The 23,325-nt window shown below is 38.6% G+C and overlaps 1 protein-coding gene across 1 annotated transcript; it reads left to right on the top strand.

The window, feature by feature from the left end:
- Positions 1 to 843: 843 nt before the first annotated feature.
- LOC117338944 (uncharacterized protein K02A2.6-like) lies at positions 844 to 2,733 on the top strand. The gene has a single exon (XM_033900309.1). It carries the CDS (start codon positions 844 to 846, stop codon positions 2,731 to 2,733), a length of 1,890 nt encoding a protein of 629 aa, XP_033756200.1.
- The last annotated feature ends 20,592 nt before the right edge of the window (positions 2,734 to 23,325 follow it).

The raw sequence follows: 23,325 nt of genomic DNA, 5'->3' as shown, positions 1-23,325 counted from the left end.
GAGACATTCGAACAGTTTGTCACAGAATTACATGTTTTAGTCAAGGACTGCAGTTACACAAACAGTGATGAAATGGTGAGAGACCGAATCGTATTTGGTGTAAAGAATCCAAAAATGCGTGAAAAGCTTATCAATTGTGGTTCCGAGTTAACATTAGCTAAAGCACTAGACACTGCTCTTAGTTATGAAGTAAGCCATTCACAGGCTAGACAGATGTCAAAGTCGGACTCGGAAATCAACATGGTTGTCAAAACAAAACAAGGTCAAGGTGTCAAGAAAAAAACGTTTGTTAAGAAGACAGTTGATAAGTCCAGAACTACCAATCAAACCGATGGTGATGAGTGTTCCAGGTGTGGGTACAGCAAAAAGCACAAGACTTGCCCAGCATTAGGTCAAACGTGTAAGAAATGTCACTACAAAGACCACTTTGCGAAAAAGTTTAAATCGCGAAAGAAAAAGACTGTAAACATGGTTATGAGGTCAAATGATTGTGGCTCTAGAGAGGATGAACTCTATGTAGGTACACTTGCTAGTCATCAAGTGAACACAGTACTAGATCCCGAATGGACACAGACTATAAACATTAACGGCCGTGACATTACTTTTCAGTTAGACACGGGAGCTGTATGTAATGTAATCGGTTACAGTCAACTAGAGCTAGTAAACAAGTTTTCCAGTATGAAACCTACCAGCATTCCACTACGCTCTTACTCCGGACACAGGATTACTCCTGCAGTTGTCGTGAACCTAAAGTGTAAACTTAAAGGACAAATGTACGACCAAACATTTCATGTAGTGAAGGATGAGGTAGCACCTATCCTCGGAGTTTAAGCTTGCAAGGAAATGGGCTTAGTAGAGAGAATATACCTTGTAGTATCAACACAGAACAACGATACCATTCCTGCAGATATAATGAATGAGTATGGACCTTTGTTCAAGGGTATAGGATGTATGTTAGGTCAGCACAAAATACAAATTGATCCTAGTGTCAAGCCAGTTGTCCACCCTCCTAGGAAAGTACCATTAGCTCTCAAGTCTAAGGTAAAGGCTGAATTGGACCGCATGGAGTCTGAAGGTATCGTGATTAAGCAGACAGAGCCAACACCATGGGTAAACTCAATGGTCTCCGTTGCTAAACCAAATGGAAAAGTTCGATTGTGCATAGATCCACGAGATTTAAACGTCGCGATACAGCGAGAGCACTTCCCAATGAAGACCATAGAAGATGTATTAGCGGAACTTCCCGACGCAATGGTATTCTCAAAACTCGATGCGACGTCAGGGTTTTGGCAGTTACGCTTAGACGCAGAAAGTACAAAGCTCTGTACTTTTAATTCGCCATTTGGACGGTACAGTTTTACTAGATTGCCCTTTGGAATTAAGAGTGCACCAGAAGTCTATCAACGCACAGTTTCAGAAATGATCTCTGGTCTGGAAGGCTGTGAGGCAATTGTTGATGACATACTAATTTGGGGTACTGATATGAAGGAGCATGATGAGAGACTACGAAAGGTCTTAGACCAATATTTGGGAAAGTTTGTGCCAAATTTATCCGAGGTTAGCGCACCACTTAGAGAACTATTACAGAAAACAACTGAGTGGTATTGGGACGTAGAGCAGGAAAATAGCTTCTGCAAACTCAAAAAACTAGTGACTCAAGCGCCAGTACTACGTTACTATGACCCTGTGAAGGAACTTACATTAACTGTTGACGCGAGCTCGAAAGGGCTAGGAGCAGCCATTATACAAGATGGTCAGCCAATAGCATACGCTTCTAGGGCGATGACTACCGCGCAACAAAACTACGCACAGATTGAGAAAGAGGCGTTAGCAATCGCGTTCGGTTGTACGAGATTTCACCAATTTGTATATGGTCGGAGCGTTACAGTAGAAAGTGACCATAAGCCACTCCAGTCAATCTTCAGAAAGCCTTTGATGTTAGCACCGCCTAGACTGCAGAGGATTTTATTGACTTTGCAAAAGTATGACTTGAATGTCACCTACAAGCCTGGTAAGGAGATGTTGATTGCAGACCATTTAAGTAGAGCTTACTTACCTGAAAGCAAGGACGACATTGTACCAGATCTGACGATCAATTCATTGTTGACGTCGTACCTCCCGGTATCCCCGGACATGTATCATAAACTACAACACGAGACGTCAAACGATAGAGAACTTCAAAATCTCCAAGACGTAGTGTTAGATGGGTGGCCAGACACAAGAGAAGAGATTGTTACAGAGATTCTGCCGTATTGGAATTTCAGAGATGAAATATCGTGCGTAGACGGCTTGTACAAAAACCATAAACTGATAATTCCAAAAGCAATGCGTTCAGAAATGTTGAAGATTATACACAAATCTCATCTCGGGATTGTGAAGTCCAAGTCCTTAGCCCGCGATATCCTACATTGGCCGGGTATGGCAACTGACATTGAAAACACCATAAAAAGGTGTACCTTGTGTGCCGAGACACCACGAGGGAATCCCAAGGAACCTCTAGTAGTAACTGACTTACCAGATAGACCGTGGTCAGTGATAGCCGCGGATTTGTTCGAATACAAGGGAAATCATTACTTGGTATCTGTAGACAAGTATTCGAAATGGCCAGAACTTGCAAAGCTAGACAATCTGAGTAGTAGTAACACAATTTCCTACCTCAAAGGTCAGATGTCGCGATATGGAATACCCGATCGTGTTCTAACAGACAATGGACCTCAATTCGCGTGTGACTGAGTTAAGACGGTTCAGTAGTGATTATGGATTCGAACACGTAACGTCCAGTCCACGGTTTCCGCAGTCGAATGGTCAAGCGGAACGGACAGTGCAAACAGTCAAGAACTTGATTCGTAAAGCTGAAGATCCTTTCCGAGCTTTGCTTGACTACAGAAACACCCCTATTGATGGATTAGAAATGTCTCCAGCTCAAATGTTTTTGGGGCGTAGGTTAAAGACTGACTTGCCAACAACAGCACCGTTGTTGGAGCAAAATCAGACAAATAAAGCGGATCTCAAGCTGAGAATGAAAACACGACAAGCCAAGGCTAAACAGAACTATGATAAACACACAGGACGCGAGTTAAAACCCCTCCATGAAGGAGACAAAGTCCTTATTAAAAATGAGAATAAGTGGATTCCAGGAGAAATTCAAAATAAACACTCGAGTCCAAGATCTTATGTAGTGAAAGCTAACAATGGTCGTCGATATCGTCGTAATCGTCGCCATATCAGACCAACAAGTGCAATTTTGAGAAACATCTCATTGTGAAATTGCCAGATGTGCCTGATACACTGTCAGATGACCTGCTGTCAAATTTGGAAAAACAGGAACCGGAAGTGGTACCAATAGCACCACCTGAAGTACTCGAGGAACTACCCGAGTTGACCAGTGACTTACTAAATCCAAGATCCACTGAAACTGTCGTGACGCGCAGTGGAAGAGAGATTCGCAAACCAAGTTGGTTCAAAGACTTTGATAATTAAAAGTGAATATTGTTCGCGAACTGTTAAAATTTAATTTTCAATTTATTTTTAATTTAAAAAAAAAACATGAGATTACATGTTTATGTTTGAAAGGAAAACTTCATTCGTGCAGTTTAAAATAGGACTTTCATCTAAAGGACTATTAATTATTGATTATGGAAATAATCTAGTGCTGTGAAGTGTTTGCATATTTTGAAAAAAATATATCTATGATAAGGTATATCATGGAAAAGACTTTTATTTTCATGGACACTGAAAAGTTACTTGTTTAATAATAATAATACTCCGGTGTATTTGAGAACAGTTTAATACTTTTGTATTTTACAATACCTAGTCAATATCATCATCAATTTCTGTCAAAATAATTTTTCATCTTTTATAAAAAGGGAAGGATGTTATGTATTGTATAAAAGTGCCAGTCAGTCCTTATAGGTATATAACTGTCCTGAAGGTAATTAGTGTAACATCCAAGTCAGCTATGCGCTTTGTATACTATTGTATGTTGTGTAAGCGTCTGAACGACTATGAATAAAGGTTGTTGGTAAACCGGATGCTCGACGTTAGACGTGTTTATAACAGTCCCGACGTGACCCCTTATGGGATGTTGTTAGATGTTCATGTAACGTAGTGAGAATGACCATCTAGATTTTAATTAGATTGAATAAGGACCTGTTAAATAACGGCCCCTATATTTAATAAGGACCTGTTACAGAACGGCACCCTATACCTAATAACGACCTGTTGCAGAAAGGCCCATATATCTTGAAAATGACCTATTGCAGACCGTCCCCTATACCGGTTGTCACCGGTTACATTTGGTCATACCCTCGTCACACTTTAAATGACTGTCACTCACATTGATTAATTTTGTCGAGACTCTCGTTGAAATATTTGTTGTGGTTTATGCACTTGCATGTTGTAAGTTTGCGCGTCCGAATGCCGCCATAAAAGACTGGAAATGTTGTAAATCTTGTTTCATGATTTTTGTAGGTCAACTGACATCCCATATATCTAGCTAAAATTACCACATGTAATACATGCAAGAGGTGCATTGTATATGCGTCGTAATCAATCTTTCGCATGAGAAGCTGTAGAATATAATCCCTCGAGCTATGACCTCAGGTAACCGATGTATGGGAAACAAACATAAGGGCGATTTATTAATGTATCCGTTAACGTAAAATTCGCCCATTTGTGACGATGATTTACATTAAAGTCATCCCATTCGTAAAAATGATTTTTCAAAAAATATAAATGAATGTTATATATTCGTGAAACCTTACCTAACGTCACGCGATGAACATATCACTGAAGAGATAGTTTACCATGAGGAAGCGCTATTTTATTTTATGATCTCATTTGGAAATATTTTATTTCCTTGCCAGATATGAAGTCAGACGTGTTTGTTACTTGTCGATAATATGCCTAGTGGTTCTGTTATCACCATCTGAACTCTCGTTTGAAATTGTAACTTAACCCGGATGTGAATTACATTGTAGATATGTATTGCGGGTGTTGTCCACGATCTTTTCAGGCAAATCTATGTTTGGCTGAATTTTCGAAACACACACAGGAATGGAAGGGTTTGGTTTGGTTTGGTTTATTTTGTTTAACGTCCTATTAACATCTAAGGTCATTTAAGGACGGCCTCCCATGCGTGCGACATGCATGCGTGTGGTGAGTGCATATGTGAGTTTTGGGAGGCTGCAGTATGTTCGTGTTAAGTCTCCTTGTGATAGGCCGGAACTTTTGCCGATTTAAAGTGCTATCTCACTGAAGCATACTGCCGAAGACACCCAGCAGCACACCCCACCCGGTCACATTATACTGACAACGGGCCAACCAGTCATCCCACTCCAAATATGCTGAGCGCTAAGCAGGAGTAGCAACTACCATTTTTAAAGACTCTGGTATGTCTCGGCTAGGGGACAGAACCCAAAACCTTCCTCACAGCGGCGAACGCTCAACTAAAGGCCAAAAGTGAGGCATTGTCAAGGGAGACATTAGGAAGAAGAAAGTTATCAAGAAAGAAGAGAAAAGATAAGATCCCAAGTTTAGTCGCCTCTTACGATCATGCAATGGGGGCAGCAGGTAAAATTCTTACGCCCTACCCGCAGGGCAGAATGGAAGGGTAGTAACTCGACTTGAAATTAACAGCTGAACACTTTTATCTACTTTGCTGTATCACAAATGCATCAATTTCGAAATTAATATACATTCTGCTTAGATAATCGACGTGATAACGTAGATAAAATTTAACTTTATCTACTTTACAACAATTTCGAACCAAGTCATAAATTTATTAGCATGCTTGAAGCAGGATTGGGTTCTTAGTGTGGGAGGAAACAGGTGCCCAGGAGAAAGCCCTCGTGGTCCCTGAATCAAACCATGGCAGCCTAATGTAAATGGTTAAGGTGTCCCGACACTTTATCACCAGCCCTCCACCTCTGGGTTGCGAGTTCGAAACCTACGTGGGGTAATTGCCAGGTAATGACCGTAGGCCGGTGTTTTTCTCCGGGTACTCCGGCTTTCCTTCACCTTCAAAACCTGGCACGTCCTTAAATGACCCTGGCTGTTAATAGGTCGTTAAACAAAAACAAACCAAACCAAACCCTGGCAGCCCAGGTGAAAGGCGAATGGCATGCCACCGTTTGCTACCCGACGATCCTTATTTACTTACATGTACATAATACAGGTCTATAATCCATTATTGCGATGTAAATAGGACGACCGGAACATATATATATATATTAAGATTTCTTTATGCAATCTGTTGCCCGAGAGGCACATAATGCTGCAAAATGTCCTTGCCAGTTTCGGAGATTCTTATTCGGGATGGAAAATATATATTTTGCATTACCACATGTAATCAAACAATGAAACATTGTGCAACACAGTTTTCTTACACAAGCATACAGTTGAATTAAGCAAGCTGTTTCATCGAAGTATGTGAATTCCAACAACGCCCCCAATTGCCTGGTCGACATAAAGACAATAATCAAATGACATAGTTCTGCGAGGAAGATAAAAGCAAATTGTTTCAGCTCAATGGAAACACGTCTTTTGATATTACTCAACATCAATAATGTTATTATACATGTGCCTGGTGATATTTATGATAGGTCGTAAGAACCCTGATAGAGGGAATCTCCTTTATGTAATGCAATATTGACGTGACGTTTATTGCAATGTCGATGTGACGTCATTGTACTGTTGACAGCACGTGCTATCTATCAAATCCTATGGGTTGACACAGGAATCACACCCTAGACAATGGCAGAGATATCTTGGATGGGTAAAACGGGAGAGAAATTTGTATACTTTACAGGCAGGCTCCGTGATTGTTAGGGATAGGATTTATATAATATTGCACTTTCTAAGGGTTGAAACAGGGGAATCTTAACCCTGGGGGGAAGATGGGTCTTTATATTTAGCGGATTATAAATCTTACCCCGATGTTTAGTCCCCCTGCTTTTCTCTCACCCCTTTTACCTTCTTCTGTATATCATATTAACGTTACTTCATAACAATGGCATGATTAAATTGTCGACGTGACGTCGTTTTGTTGTTGCAATGGCGTCATGCATCGCTGCTAAGAACGTGCAAAAGCACGTTCAGTCTGTATAACTTTTTCTTAGCGAGAAAAGACCGGTCTTCCTCACAGGTTGAAGGGAAGCAACTCTAACTTATTTTGACTAAGTCTATTCTACCTGTAAATGTTAATGGTATGCATGTATATTTGTTCGAATGACATGATAACCTCGTTTCAGGTAATTATTCAAGATGGTCATTTTTCTCTTTTTAAAATTAGCATATTCCTGGAATTAATGTGTTAATTTGACACGCAGGTGATAGTGTATAAATGCATATAGAATAGATCTGAATAATCGTTACACGTGTTTTCTCTTTAAAATGATGGAACAGTTGAAACTCTGTAACAGTAACACACATGGTACGGAAAATTATCACTACTTATCAAGGTGTTGATTAACTGGTCATTCGGGAGTCAAGTTTGTTCAGGTTTTACTTCACGACCTTGTTATAATCATTGCCGTGACAGGCCGTGTCAGGCCGTGTCAAAGGTGACATTGTGTGAGGGCGGTTCAAAGGTGACATTGTATGAGGGCGGGTCAAAGGTGACAAGGAATAAAGGTAAAGAAACACAGGACAATACGTTTTGTTCAAGGCTATTACAAAGTAACATGACATTTATAAGATTTAGTAATACAGAGAGTAATGTATCCTCTTACCATCCCACTCGCATTTAATGATAATATCGTAGGTGTTTAGTAACAAAAACGAATAATTTAAACCTTTATAACAATGCCCGATTTTGGAATTATTGTGTTTTAATGTAATTATTATATGAGTTTTTGACTTTACTGATACTTAATACGTGTAAGTCTATGTTTTGCCTTTTTCTTGCAGGAAGGACGTTAACAGATCCGTAAGAGGCGACTAAATTTGGAATCTTAATAGTTTTTCGGATGTTAAACAACTTTCTGATCCTTATTTCCCTTGGCACTGCCTCACTTCAGAGTTCAAAGCTGTGAGGAAGGCTTTGGGTTCTACGCGACGCAGAGACATACAATATGTACCAGGGTCTCTAGAAATTATAGCTTGCAGTTCCTGCTTAACGCTCAGCATTTAAGGATAGGACGACTGGATTACACGTTGTCGATGTGATCAGATGATGTGGTATGCTCACTATCCACCGCCGTGCTTTGTCGTTATCTACATGTCTCGTATCATGCTACTTTTTTAACTATGTCGAATATGTATTTATTTTAGACTGGATGATTGGTTTTACCTTAACGACAACATTATAATGTATCTCTTTGCTTCCATTGACTGCCTGATTTCGGCAGTAAAGTTGCACTCGTTGTTCTCTAGCTGTCGCGCAGCTTTAGCGTTCGTTGTCGGGAATGGTTCGCCTGTCGGCAGTATAATGTGATCCGGTGGTCCGATGCTGTGACGAGGTATGGTATGGTAATGTGGTGATATCTTAAATGACCGTCGTTGGCCCTGTCATGTGACTCTTACTGTTGCGATGACGAAAACTTGGCAGTTTTTATCCTTCTTATGGTATAATAAATCTATTCTTAGAATTGCAGTTGTAATGTTATTTTAACGGTTAATTTAACGATCGGAAATGTAATGTAATTTTATAAGTTGGCAGAAATTGTGCTTCTTACTGGCATGTAAAGTTGTGGTATCAAATTTACCTTATAAATTGTATAATGAGGGAAAGTTCACTTTATGACAATCGGTCAGAGGGTGTACATAAATACGTGTTAAATGTGCCTATATACTTCACTAACAACATCAATCTACATGTTAAGTAACGTTTGACTTATTCATTATGCAAATGATATAATTAGTTTTGTATTATATTTGAACGAGTCCAAGATGGATTATCGTGCCAAAAGACAATCTAATGAAAGCATGATGTATATCATATGTCGGTGGGTTTTTTTTTGTTTTTTTTTTTTATTGTTTCTATTATTCTTTACATGTCGTTCGTTTTAAGTTACATGTTATTTTTCAGTAAAAACGTGATATTGTAGATGTCCCCAAGTAGAACGTGCTGTGGAGATGTTGATGTCATCATCTGTATGCCAAAAACCTTATATCCTGTTTGATATAGTCCATTTGTGACATTTTTATCTTTAAATATCACGCACTTTACCTGAATAGGTGGCTGTTATTCCACTCTTGTATTGTCTTGATTGGGTGACACATGAAGGCGGTTTCACGCGGTCGCGTAAATGACAGAAATTAGTTCGCAATTAGTTTCTTGATTATTAATTTGATATAAAGATTTCTACCAATTCAATGATTTGAAAATTAAAAAAAAAAAATTTAATTCCACATATTTCTGAAATTGTAAGTTTGTACTGTTTTTCAAAGCATTGGAACTCGCTGATCTTGAAGCGAATGTATACGAAAAAAAGAGGCCCATGGGGCCAGTATCGCTCACCTGGATGGATTAGACCAAATGTCAAAATAATGTTCATATTCAATTTGTTTTATTTGTAAATCTCTAACAATGCTATATATGGTTATAGTGTGGGATTCCGAACTGCTTTAAAGATTAATGAAGTCCAGACTCTCTAAGGTCTGAAAGACCTCAATAATTGTTTTTAGAACATGCATTTATAGCTTTATGACCAGTAGCGATTTAAAGGAATTACCTCTATTTCCCCTATTGGGCCCCGCCCATTTGTCCCCTTTGGGGTCAGAGTCACCATTTATGCAAAATCTGTTCCCTTTCCCCAAGGATGTTTCTGACCAAATTGGGTTCAAATCCATTCATAACTTTATGACTAGTAGCGATTTAAAGGAATTACCTCTATTTCCGCTATGGGGCCCCGCCCCTTTGGCCCCTTTGGGGTCAGAGCCATCATGTATGCAAAATCTGTTCCCCTTCCCCCAAGGATGTTTCAGACCAAATTGGGTTCAAATCCATTCATAACTTTATGACTAGTAGCGATTTAAAGGAATTACCTCTTTTTCCCCTATTGGGCCCCGCCCTTTTGGCCCCTCGGGAGTCAGAATCACCATTTATTCAAAAACTGTTCCCTTTCTGCTAAGGATGTTTCTGGCCAAATTGGGTTCAAATCCATTCATAACTTTATGACAAGTAGCGATTTAAAGAAATTACCTCTATTTCCGCTATTGGACCCCGCCCCTTTTGCCCCCTTGGGGTCAGAATCACCATTTATGCAAAATCTGTTCCCCTTCCCCAAAGGATGTTTCTAACCAAATTGGGTTCAAATCCATTCATTACTTAATAACTAGTAGCGATTTAAAGGAATTACCTCTATTTCCCCTATTGGGCCCCGCCCCTTTGGCCCCTCGGGAGTCAGAATCACCATTTATGCAAAATCTGTTCCCCTTCTGCCAAGGATGTTTCTGGCCAAATTGGGTTCAAATCCATTCATAACTTTATGACAAGTAGCGATTTAAAGGAATTACCTCTATTTCCCCTATTGGGCCCCGCCCCTTTGGCCCCTCGGGAGTCAGAATCACCATTTATGCAAAATCGGTTCCCCTTCTGCCAAGGATGTTTCTGGCCAAATTCGGTTCAAATCCATTCATAACTTTATGACTAGTAGTGATTTAAAGGAATTACCTCTATTTCCCCTATTGGGCCCCGCCACTTTGTCCCCTTTGGGGTCAGAGTCACCATTTATGCAAAATTTATTCCCCTTCTGCCAAGGATGTTTCTGGCCAAATTGGGTTCAAATCCATTCATAACTTTATGACTAGTAGCGATTTAAAGGAATTACCTCTTTTTCCCCTATTGGGCCCCGCCCTTTTGGCCCCTCGGGAGTCAGAATCGTTGAAAATATCGTTGTTTTACCCTGTCTGCTACGATCTGATTAAGAAGAAGAGCTTTTTTTTGCTTCTCCCTTTTCTATGGTGGCGTTTACTTTTTTTCCATTTCAGTTTTATTTTCCTTTAAGCGTTGGCACCTCTTTTTCCATTTATTAGTCAAACGTGTTTGGTTAAACAAGGATACCTTCAGTTTGTCATTTTCTATACGGATTTGCACTGTCTCTTTTCTTCGTTCTTCCATTTCTTCGCATCGTTTGTATACGTGCCTTGTTTGGGGTCTGTATATCGTCTCGCGCTCGGCCAGTTGGGGAAACCGATGGTGTTTCCGGAAGTACGTTTATGACTTTTTTTTATCTCTTGTCCGTTTCGATCTTTTTGCAAGTCTCAAGTCTTTCCTTTTTTGTTTCTTAGCTATCGCGGATAATTCGTTAACACTTTTTCAATTTTTATCGCCTTTGTCTCTTCTTTTTGCGTTTCTTTCCCGTTCTCGATGCTTACATCTCTCATGCAATGTAGTGTTTTCTCTTTGGCGTTGGCGCCATAACGCATATCTCTCTCGGGATGACATAACCATTGATAGGCCTGTCTTCCTTAGTCTTAAAATATCGTTGGACGCTGTCAGGACATCATACAGGTTACACTTACCGTCGCCCAACCGTCGAACTGTTCTCCTCTCAAGCTAAAGTAAAAGCGTCGTTCAAGTTCCTCGTGTGATATGTCTGCTGCGTTAAGATGTTTGCGGAATACTGAAACAAGAAATGAAATTCTTATTATAAAGCAGTTATTAAAATTGACTTTTTGCGTAATCTGGCTTTATAACATACCTATAGTTAGATTACTTTGTCAAGATTGTCGGTATACATTAAATGTGAATGACGTGTATTTATGTTTAATTAATATAATTATATTTTATCTAGATACTTTATGAAGAATACATTTTGATTTATTGATAAAGTATTGTCAAAATGCTGAATGTGCTCATTTATCTAAAAAAAAAAACGTCATGACCGAAACGTAGTTTTTCGTTGCGGTAGATGACCGTTTCGGTCATGACATATTTTCGAAAGTTACCTCAAATGTGCCTCATCTATTGGAAACGGTGGGCAATGATATCGCCATGTGTTTTTATAAACGAACTTTTTAAGCCAAACAGCTAATTCTAACAGCTTTGTTATGTTCATATTTACCGAGACAGCCGTTTTCGGTCATGACAATTCAAAAAGGTACGTAACGAGAGTAATACTTACATATACGTTTCTTTTCTTTTCCGCTACCGTGGTTTCAACGTTTCACCTTCATTGAAGAATCGCGGCTATAAAGTTTTTCCCTATGTTGAAATATTCGTGGTAAGGGGGACATATCTTACTGATTTCTCGAAATTTCTTGCCGTTGCATTCATGGCGCGATACCGAGAGACATCCGAAATAACTGTTAATAGGACGTTAAACAAAATAAACCAAACCAAACCAAACCAAATCCGAAATAACAAGACAAACATCACTATACGATCGACATGAAAATTGTTTTGTGATGATTTTTTATTACTGGACATACTTATTTATTATGTTAAATGTGTTCTTAACGAAATATGTCGAGCGGCAGACATTTCACACTGATTCACGTTAAGTAATACGGGAAAGTGGCATGGCTTCAACACTGACCTGCCTCTCAAATCATGACACTAAAACAATACTATTTGTACGAACTGAGTCGAATTTTAGATGCTTATAGGAGGAATGATAATACAAACACTCTGTAAACTAAAAACAATGAGATAAATACATATGTTTTATTGTAGTATGCACAAAAAAGTCGCGGGACGTGAGTTGTCAAAAAAAATGGAGTGACCACACCCGTGCCTGTCCGGTATCCGAGATTGTGAACTCATTTTATGTTGTCATCTCTGCATACACCTGTGTGTATTGAAGATAGAGGGTTTACTGCGAGCTCGAATTTTCGGGTGTTGAGATAGTGTTGCCTGCAAAGTATAGGTTTTATCCGCGTACGACTGTGGTGGATGGAACACGTTTCGTCTGAGTGCGTTTACCCCCAGATTTGCCATCGATTCCCTATACCGTGACGTTAGACAATTCATAGCATCGGGTGGTACACCATAATCAGAAAAAGGTGTGTAACTGTTAAGAACATGTATTCGGAGACTGTCATGGGTTTTCATGTTACAAGTGAAATGGGCAAGGTCAATATGCGAGGATCCAAGAAGCCGATGTGGCAACTAGAGCTAACTTTCGGTGTGATGAGTTACAGCTCTCATCCCTGTGTGAGATGTGTGGTGAACGTGACTCAAAATGTACATGTACTGATTAGGGTAGTCAGAGGGAAGGTATCATTGAAAATTTCATTTTTACTTTTAAAAATATAGTACAGAGCTCTGATGTGGATACGGATCATAACAAGGATGTTACCGGTGATTCTGATGATATTGATGAAGATGATGATGCCGATTAAGATAAGAAGGAGGATGGTGACGACGACAACAATCAACTTGTTTCAGAAATTGAGCTGAAGGGCTAATTATCGAAAGCAATGAAACTTGGTGTTATTAGTCTTGTTTTTGAAAATAAACGGGATAGAAATAAAATTAAAATTTGGGAAAGAATAATGTCCAATAGTTTAAAATCCTTTACACAAAGCATTATCTCCGCTTACCAAAGTTGTGGTATCGTAGGGCGGGATATAGCCGATACTATTTTTATGTACATGTTGTGATAGATCTTGCCGAATGTGATATATTAGAGGGTTATATACTAAACAACAAAAAGCTTTAGATATATTCAGCCATTCTCTTATAAAACATTCTTCTACAATTCTGTTTTGTGGAACGCTTTATTAAATGGATTGAAATATATAATAATGGAATACATAGTATTGTCAAATGTAATAGGATTTTAAGTGAATACAGGAATTCCCTATCTTCGCGATGCTGTATGTTTAACAGGTGAGCTTTTATGCCAAACAATTTTAGAAAGTAATGATGCTCTCGGAATAAAAAGTGCCTTTTGAAAGAGTACAAGGTTTTCCAAAACACGGATGATACAATTTTACTTTATCGAGTAAAGCTTCTATAAACATTGAAATATCTTAGGTGATGTGTATTGGTTCACATGAATTAGCAGGTGAAGAGGCTCGTGCTTTTCATGTCAAAATTTTAGATAAAGCTTTGCTTGTGTTTGGTGTATTGGTTTGGTTTGGTTTATTTTGTTTTACGTCCTATTAACAGCTAAGGTCATTTAAGGACGGCCTCCCGTGCGTGCGACATGCATGCGTGTGGTGAGTGCGTTTGTGTGTTTTGGGAGACTGCGGTATGTTAGTGTTAAGTCCCCTTGTGATAGGCCGGAACTTTTGCCGATTTATAGTGCTACCTCACTGAAGCATACTGCCGAAGACACCCAACAGGACACCCCACCAGGTCACATTATACTGACAACGGGCCAACCAGTCGTTCCACTCCTAATATGCTGAGCGCTAAGCAGGAGTAGCAACTACCATCTTTAAAGACTCTGGTATTTCTCGGCCAAGGGGCAAAACCCAAAGCCTTCCTAAAGGCCAAAGGTGAGGCATGGTCAAGGGAGGCATTGGGAAGAAGAAAGCTGATAAGAAAGGAGAGAAAAGATAAGATCCCAAATTTAGTCGACTCTTATAATCATGCAATGGGGGCAGCAGGTACAATTCTTACGCCCTACCTATAGGGCAGTGTTTGGTGTATATCTAGGTCCTGATGCTAAAACATGCCAGTCACTTAACTAGGAAGGTAAATTAATTATATTCGTAATATTTTGATGTTTTGGTCTGAGAGATATTTAATTATTCGGAGCCGTGCTATTTTTTGTTACTTCGTATAAAACGATTATAGGTTCCAAAAATAAAAGAGGCTTGCAATTTCAAGACATTGAGTTGAAAATAAAAAAAAATCAGAATTAAGTTCGCATTTAGGTTTCTTAAAGATGATAACATTTTATGGAAAGACTTTTTTGTGTACTTGAAGGAAAGGAAAATGGTGACAATTTAATCGCCCAAAACAATTTTGCTGTTTTTTCAGATTTTGAAAAAAAAAACGTTAAGCGAGGCAATAGGCAATCATGATGAACCGGACAGGCCATTCAAGGATGGATGCTGATCATGACCATTGTTATGATACAGTTCCAAATTACTCTAATCTAACAACGGAACCATGTGGTAAATATAGAAGCTTGAGAGTCGTCGATAAACATCACCGCCTCAACGGGCAATGTCTGCGCATCCAATCATGACGCACTTACCGCTTACATGGTGTCAGAGGTGAGCTGACATATTAAGGTAGGTGCCGATGAGTCTCTCGTCACGTAAAAAGTGATGTGGCTAAACTCAAAATCTCCGCTTTGACAACAAACCGGTCTAGCTAAATCAAGGAACGGGATTTAGACTGAAGAAAAAGCAAAACAATGCCTTTGTCATGCTTGGCTGATTTCAGGGTAGGCTGTCGAGAAAGGATTGTCCATGGTGTGCTGCCTGACCAAATATTTCTTTTTTACAGGCTAAGCTGTCGACTATATGTGCTGAAAAATAAGCGCAGTATAGCCAAGTACTGTGTCCAATTGAAATTCATATTACACGAGCGGTCTCAAGCAAATTATTCATAGACGTCATACATTTGTAATTTATGCCTCAAACTTTTAACTGCAAAACCTATTTGGCGTTAGTTGACCCAGAAAAGTAAGAACAGCCTTGTCTCGACGTCTGCCTCAAGTAGACTATCAACCTATCGCTTTACTCGAGTGCTATTTTTGTCACTGTTTGAATGTTTCGGTACTCGCTACATAAAGTCTTATCCAAATATATATGTGGATGTGGTATGCGTTACTTAACAGTATCAATGGACAGGATGCGAACTGATGCCAATCCTATTATATTTGGAACCCAAACCATATCCTGACCAAAGTCCTAACAGACCACGCATTAACTAGTATATGGTATCCAGTGTGTTTCATCGGGATTGTTGATCACCGCAGCAGCCCATATAAGCAATTTGGGCACTTGGACAAAAAATGGTATGTTTTGCCCAAGTATACTTTTTTTAATTCATCTTGAAAGTTAAAATACAATAACGATGTACTTATCTATAATTCTTTAACACACATTGATAGAAATGCTATTTTTCGATAATAATGCCTTTGTGTGGTTTCTTGGCAAAACACACATAGCATGGTATAATCATATATTTTTAGAAGTTTGAAACCTTTTGTCAGTAGAATAAGTAAATGTATATTAATTACATCACTGACGTTTGTCACATCATACGACCAGGTAATGAATATCGTAAGACACTATTGTGACGTCATTAATAAATGGCGCCTTGATGACGTCGCTTGATTTGCATGGTACGGATGGGATAGGATTTTTTTTTTCGAGTTGGACTTTTTTGAGTTTTTTGGTTAGTTAATCATACAATCGTGTCAATGCAATATGAAATTCTCGTGACATATCAATTTACTAATCTCGTTTAATAAATTCCATATCATATTGGCAACCATTTATATACTGTTGTCTGGATTTATACATTAATTCTTGTCACGTATTCACTTAATTAACGGCACACTAACCCATATAATTACATGACTGCTCGCTGAATAAGAAACATACAGGTTATTTTCCATGTGATGTGTTGAGGATTAAATAATGACATTTGAGTGCATCTGTTCATGAGCTTGAGCAGGTTTATGTAAAACTATATAATCTGCCCTGCAGGTAGGGCGTACGAATTGTACTTGCTGCCCCATTGCATGATCGTAAAAGGCGACTAAATTTGGGATCTTATCTTTTCTCTTTCTGAACAACTTTCTTCTTCCTAATGTCTCCCTTGACAATGCCTCACTTTTGGCCTTTAGTTGAGCGTTCGCCGCTGTGAGGAAGGCTTTGGGTTCTGTCCCCTAGCCGAGACATACCAGAGTCATTAAAAATGGTAGTTGCTACTCCTGCTTAGCGCTCAGCATATTTGGAGTAGGACAACTGGTTCGCCCGTTGTCAGTATAATGTGACCGGGTGGGGTGTGCTGCTGGGTGTCTTCGGCAGTATGCTTCAGTGAGGTAGCACTATAAATCGGCAAAAGTTCCGGCCTATCATAAGGAGACTTAACACGAACATACCGCAGCCTCCAAAAACACACATACGCACTCTCCACATGCATGCATGTATGTCGCACGCACGGGAGGCCGCCCTTAAATGACCTTAGCTGTTAATAGGATGTTAAACAAAATAAACTAAAGCAAACCAAACCAAATAATTTCATCAGGTGGAAGAAACGAAAGCGAACGTAAATTTCCAATTCTTAAGTAGGTTAGGGATCTTGTCATTCTCTTACAACAAAAAGTTAAATACTTTATACTTCGGTAGAAATCGAACTTAATTTACATATAGAGACTGCAACTATTGTATTACATTGAAAGTAGTATATTCTGATAATGTCGATGTTCACGATCATAGGAATGAATTCAGAAATAAGAGAACGTATCGTTTAAATTCGCATCAATGATTATTTCATTTCCTGTCTGGGAAATTTTTAAGCATTAGCAAATATTTTTTTCATTCTTTTCAAAACAATTATGCGTATTCCGTTCGTCCTTTAATGTTAATTGTTTTCTTATCAAAAATAAATCTAATATAGGATTTCTTTTTTGTCAGTTTTGATATAATGATGTAAAATTTACTTTTGGTCTGATGTTTTTAGTTTCATTGACCTACTTTTTACACCCGAGTAAGTTATGTTCGTTTGGTCTTTTGGTTTTACAGACCTTGACCCTCTTTCTTCAGCCGAGTAGCATATACATGTATTGGTTTGGAGTTTTTTTATATGGTTAAACCGACCTTTTAACTACTTTCTACACCAGAGTAGATTATATTTCTTTTGGGTTTTATGATTTGTGCTACCACATTTTCCACAAGCATGAAGAAACTGATCCCGAATGATCAAGTCCTTCACACCCTCAAACGACTTCAGTGTTATGGCCATTCCCAACCATCTCGGAGAATATCTGTCTAGTCTCATTGCGAACCGCGCAAACTTATTTCCCGCTTCCGATCGTCCATGCTTGAATGTCTTCCTCATTTGTCTCAAATCTCTTTAACAAAGAATCCTTCGGTACCTTGTTGAACGCTCTGCTCCATGCGAAAAGTCTACTGAACACATCTCTGATACCCTGCTTATTTTAAGCCCACTGTTTCTCCATATCCCATGCTGCTGGGTGTCTTCGGCAGTATGCTTCAGTGAGATAGCACTTTAAATCGGCAAAAGTTCCGGCCTATCACAAGGAGACTTAACACGAACATACTGCAGCCTCCCAAAACACACAGACGCACTCACCACACGCATACATGTCGCACGCACGGGAGGCCGTCCTTAAATGACCTTAGATGTTAATAGGACGTTAAATAAAATAAACCAAACCAAACCAAACCATTGAGTAGTTCCAAATCTCTCAAATCTCTGTAAATATGACAATATTACATTCTCTTCAAATGCTAAAAGTTTAGGACCTTTCAAGTCGCTGCACATCTGCTAACCTTTCAGTTGTCAAAGTTCTAATTGGCTTTGGTGTTCCTTCATTACTATTTCTTCCTTCACCTTCCTAAGAGATAACTACATCTTTATTTGTTTCTCAACTAGTCGTATCATTTCTTGGATCAACTGTAAACCATGCTGCCTTTCGGCCTCTAACTTCTTAGCTTTTCTTTACCGCTCTCGTTCGTCCCTTCCTTGGTTTACTCTGACAACATCAATTGCTCCTGATATCAATTCCAATTTTCAAAAAATAATAAATAAGATTAAAGACATAAAAGTTGAAAATGATAAGACAATATTAGAACTGGTGTTTAAGTGGCGTCAAGACATCCAGGAGGAAAAACAGGTCTATCCAACTCCAATTTTGCAGACCTTATATATCCGTAAACAATTATTGTCAGGTTTAGCTCTTTTGCACATACATTGAGATATGGACATTAACTACGGCCGCGTCATTGACATGTTTCATGGCCAGGAGTAGAACAATAGTATTGCTTTTGTCTCTGATAAACATCTTAAATGTAAGCAAAATAATCCTAACGCAATATCATTATTTTTTGAAGACATATGTCTTTAGTGAACTAAAAACCTAATTAATAAAATGGTGATTGCAAAGGTATATGTAACATTGCAGTCACAAAATACAGCGTTTCTTTTAAGCTGAAGTCCATTCTATGATATCAAGAAACATTTCCTCATAGAGGGAGACACACAAAAAGCCCTGATCAAATAGGGGAGATGTAGGACAGAAGGAGAAAACGGAACAATTTGGTTTGGTTTGGTTTTATTTGTTTAACGTCCTACAAAGAGCCAAGGTAATTTAAGGACGACCTCCCGTGTTTCCAATATGCATGCGTGTGGTGAATGCGTATGCGTGTTTTGGGAGGCTGCGGTATGTTCGTGTTAAGTCTACTTGTGATAGGCCGGAAGTTTTGCCGATTTATAGTGCTACCTCACTGAAGCATACTGCCGAAAACACCCAGCAGGACACCACACCAGGTCACATACTGACAACGGGCCAACCAGTCGTTCCACTCCCAAAATGCTGAGCACTAAGCAGGAGTAGCAACTACCATTTTTAAGGACTCTGGTATTTCTCGGCCAGGGGACAGAACCTAAACCTTCCTCACAGGGGCGATTGCTCAACTGAAGACCAAAAGTGAGGCATTGTCAAGGGAGACATTAGGAAGAAGAAAGTTGTTCAGAAAGAAGAGAAAAGATAATATCCTAAATTTAGTCGCTTCTTACGATCATGCAATGCTTAGCGCTCAACATATTTGGAGTGGGGCGACTGGTTCGCCCGTTATCAGTATAATGTGACCGGGTGGGGTGTGCTGCTGGGTGTCTTCGGCGGTATGCTTCAGTGAGGTAGCACTATAAATCGGCAAAAGTTCCGGCCTATCACTAGGAGACTTGACACGAACATACCGCAGCCTCCAAAAACACATACGCACTCACCGCACGCACGGGAGGCCGTCCTTAAATGACCTTAGGTTTTAATAGGACGTTAAACAAAATAAACCAATCATTTGCATTCAAGCACTGCTATGGTGTGGCATATTCAGAGCATGGTTCTAAAGTAAAATTACAACCATTTCTTGGTCTCTGATAATTGTAAAATAACGGAAAACTACGACGCCTTCTCTTTAGTGAGCAACAATTAAGTCTATGACCTTGTTATATCCGTGTTAAAGTTTGGTTTGGTTTATTTTGTTTAACGTCCTATTAACAGCCAAGGTCGTGTTAAAGCGTTCTAATGAGTTTGATACAAAACAAATAATGTCTGCTTATTGATTAACGGGGAATTTACATTTGTGTACTATTTAGATATTGGACAATCGTTTCCCGTACCATCGCGAGTGTTGGATGTTCTGTATATTACTTTTTTACGCCGTGCCACTAGAATTACATTATGAACTCTGTTTAGTTAAAGATGTTGATTAAATTTTTTTTGCAATAATATACAGTCTACAGTACTGCTGCTATAAGAAAATCAATGTTCCTACGACAGTTGTATCAACCTCATGCGATTGGTGTCAGCCAAGATTAAACTCCTAGTCTCCTTTTAAAAAACGAACGGCGTTCCAAGTACTTGACTGAACTGTACTGGCGTGCATTTCGTTAAACATGGGACTAAAGCTGGTGTTTGGTTGGCAACATTTATAAATTAAATCCTCTTATATCTCATTTGCTCACCAATTGAATTGTAGCAATTTCTTATGAATTCATTGTTCACGAAGAAAACAAAAGCGTTGCACAATATTGCATGAGCAGAATATCAGACACTGGCACTAATGTGATAGGAAGGCGTGAAAGTACAATAAGGTAGTCTATCGTATTTACAGAACAACCATTCAACTTAAAACCTCTTATATTTCATAACAAACGTGTACACTCTCTGAGAGTACATGTTGCTATAGTCTTGGATATAGACATTCGAACACGCCGTACACAACAAACGTAAAACCAATACGTTAAAAGACAGAACAATGCTCAGCATATTAAAATGAGTGTTGTATTCTATGTTCAGATTCCAACCAATGGCATCTGTTGTTCCTGCTTGATGCTTACAACTGAAATGGATTCAAAATGAAACATAACTAATATGTGTAAGTACATTGAATCCTGACTTTAACGACGCCCTGTAACATCCAACCCTATTACCAGAACAGCAACATGCTACGCTGTCGCTGCCGAAACTGACTCAATCCCACTAACTGTCGGTAAAGTAAAATTTCATTTAATCATAGGTCGAGAATTCCCCTAATGAGGTAGGGGCATTCTTTAGATGGTCTTATGATGTTGGAATGTTCATAAACAATACTTAATCAAATGAATCCTTTATTTGCGATATTTATGTATTGTATAAATACAGACAAACATTTTTTGATTAATTAAAATTTACACGAGCTGTGCAACATTGTTTTGCATCCGTATGTTATGTCAGCATTAATATTCACTCTAGAAAAGATTTATTCTCACTTTGTGTAAAACAGTTGTATGATTACTTTAAGAATCATAAATGTTTGTCATAGTTATAAAAAATAAATTTTTGTCAGCGACTTGTCTCGTAAAATATCATATAAAAACGAATTATCTTTTAATTGCAAATCAAGATTATTCGGCCGGTCTAACATGACAATTTGTCTTACAGGTTATGCGTATTTATTTCCTGATGGAAAATTAATTGTCATTGTCATCTACACTACAAGAAAGAACGTGAGGAATAATTAACATTCCTGTGAACACGACAAAGAATAATTAACATTACTATATTATTTACAAGCTAACCGGTAATAAGTATTTATAGCATCTTTCACATTTTTCAAAGATAACTTTTCTGGAACAGGATAGAACCATAGGATATGCTATCAAAATATGCAGTGCCTGACTGCAAGTCTTAGGCTTGTAGGTTGATTCTTCTATTGGTACCGAATATGAAATTCTTAAGAGAAAACCACATTAAAATTGAGTTAATTTTGAAATGTAAATTTTAATATCTTGATAAGCTTTGAATTTAAAGTGATGGCTTTTGGTTAATAGCCAAGTATAGAAATCGTGCTACTCAGAAATATAAACAAATAAGATATAGAATAAAGATCAGGGGGAGATAACTCAATGTTATCTCCTCCACCCCCTAATTTCTGGTCTTTTTGTAAAAAATGAAGAAAAAAAGGCCGAACGAGAAAAAAAATTAGGAGTGGAGCCATTATTTAGATAAAAGAGTCGAAACACAGACACAGAACACGGAACCGGGCAAGTGACAACAAAAAATAACCAGATATATCACCAAACACTGAACTGGGGTAGTGACAACAGAACAACCAAACATATCACCGAATACCGAATCGGGGTAGTGACAACAGAACAACCAGACACACACCCACACATTGAACCGGGGTAGTGCCAGCAGTACAACCAGCATACCACCGTACCCCGAGCCACGATATATACCGCTACAATTGAAATATAGAATGTATGTCCGTATCTGTCCGGTCTATGGTCCTCCTTGTAACACTACATGTGTCATATTTTCATCATCAATCCCCACTGAATCTCAATTTCTCTCTAAATTCTGCTACAATGCCTCCAAGGTGAGAATCCCGTCCGAAAATGTGCTAGTCGGTCCCATCATCTGGTTTCCAGGGACGCTAGATGGCACAAAATGTCATATGCGGTAGCTATATGTAGAGACCAACCAACCAATTGTTTTCCCATAGACCTTAGTGTTAACGTTTTGGATTATTTCATTCAAATTCTTGAATTGAATATGACGATTATGGTTTATAACAAAAGTTTAGGGTCTGATATAACACCTAATCAAAAAAAAAAAGTTGGGTCCTTCAGCTCAAATTTTCTCCAGGGTAGCCATTTTGAAAATAGGTGAATTTCGCAGTAAAAATTCTGAAAAATCTTAAATGTTTACCTGTTTATTATTATTACGTGAACTTTTGGGAAAAAAACCAATCGGACTTAAGAAATTTATATCAACATTTCTTATTGATAGTTACCTATCAGGCTACATATCTATTTTCTCACTTCATAACATACTGGCCAATCAGTGGCTGCCAGAAATTTTATCCTTGGCTCAACGTTCTATACACAGGGGCTGTTTCAAAAATATATTTTTTCAATTGGTTGGTTGTTCCCTATATATCAAAGTATTTAAAATTTTGCTGTCTCCATCCACGTATTTAAATATATATATAAAAAATATTGTGTGACCATGGCCAGTAACATTGGGTTCTAATACTTTTTCATCCGTGGAAAGCATGGTCTTTCATTGATATGTGCAGTATTTTTCTATCTATCGTTACTTTATCTTTAACATTTGACTTTCAAATCTGAATATACATGTAATATTCCAAGCAACTGGTTTTCATTTGACAGAATTTATATCTGGCAGTTAGACCCCCATGGCCAATGCAAGGAGAAAATTGTTTAAGTCGGGT

Source organism: Pecten maximus, chromosome 12, assembly GCF_902652985.1.
Source record: "Pecten maximus chromosome 12, xPecMax1.1, whole genome shotgun sequence".
NCBI lineage: Eukaryota > Metazoa > Mollusca > Bivalvia > Pectinida > Pectinidae > Pecten > Pecten maximus.
This window is presented reverse-complemented; position numbering and strand designations above follow the sequence as displayed.

Excerpts from the sequence above, each read along its gene's own strand:
- LOC117338944 (XM_033900309.1), top strand. The coding sequence starts at position 844 with ATGGGCTTAGTAGAGAGAATATACCTTGTAGTATCAACACAGAACAAC.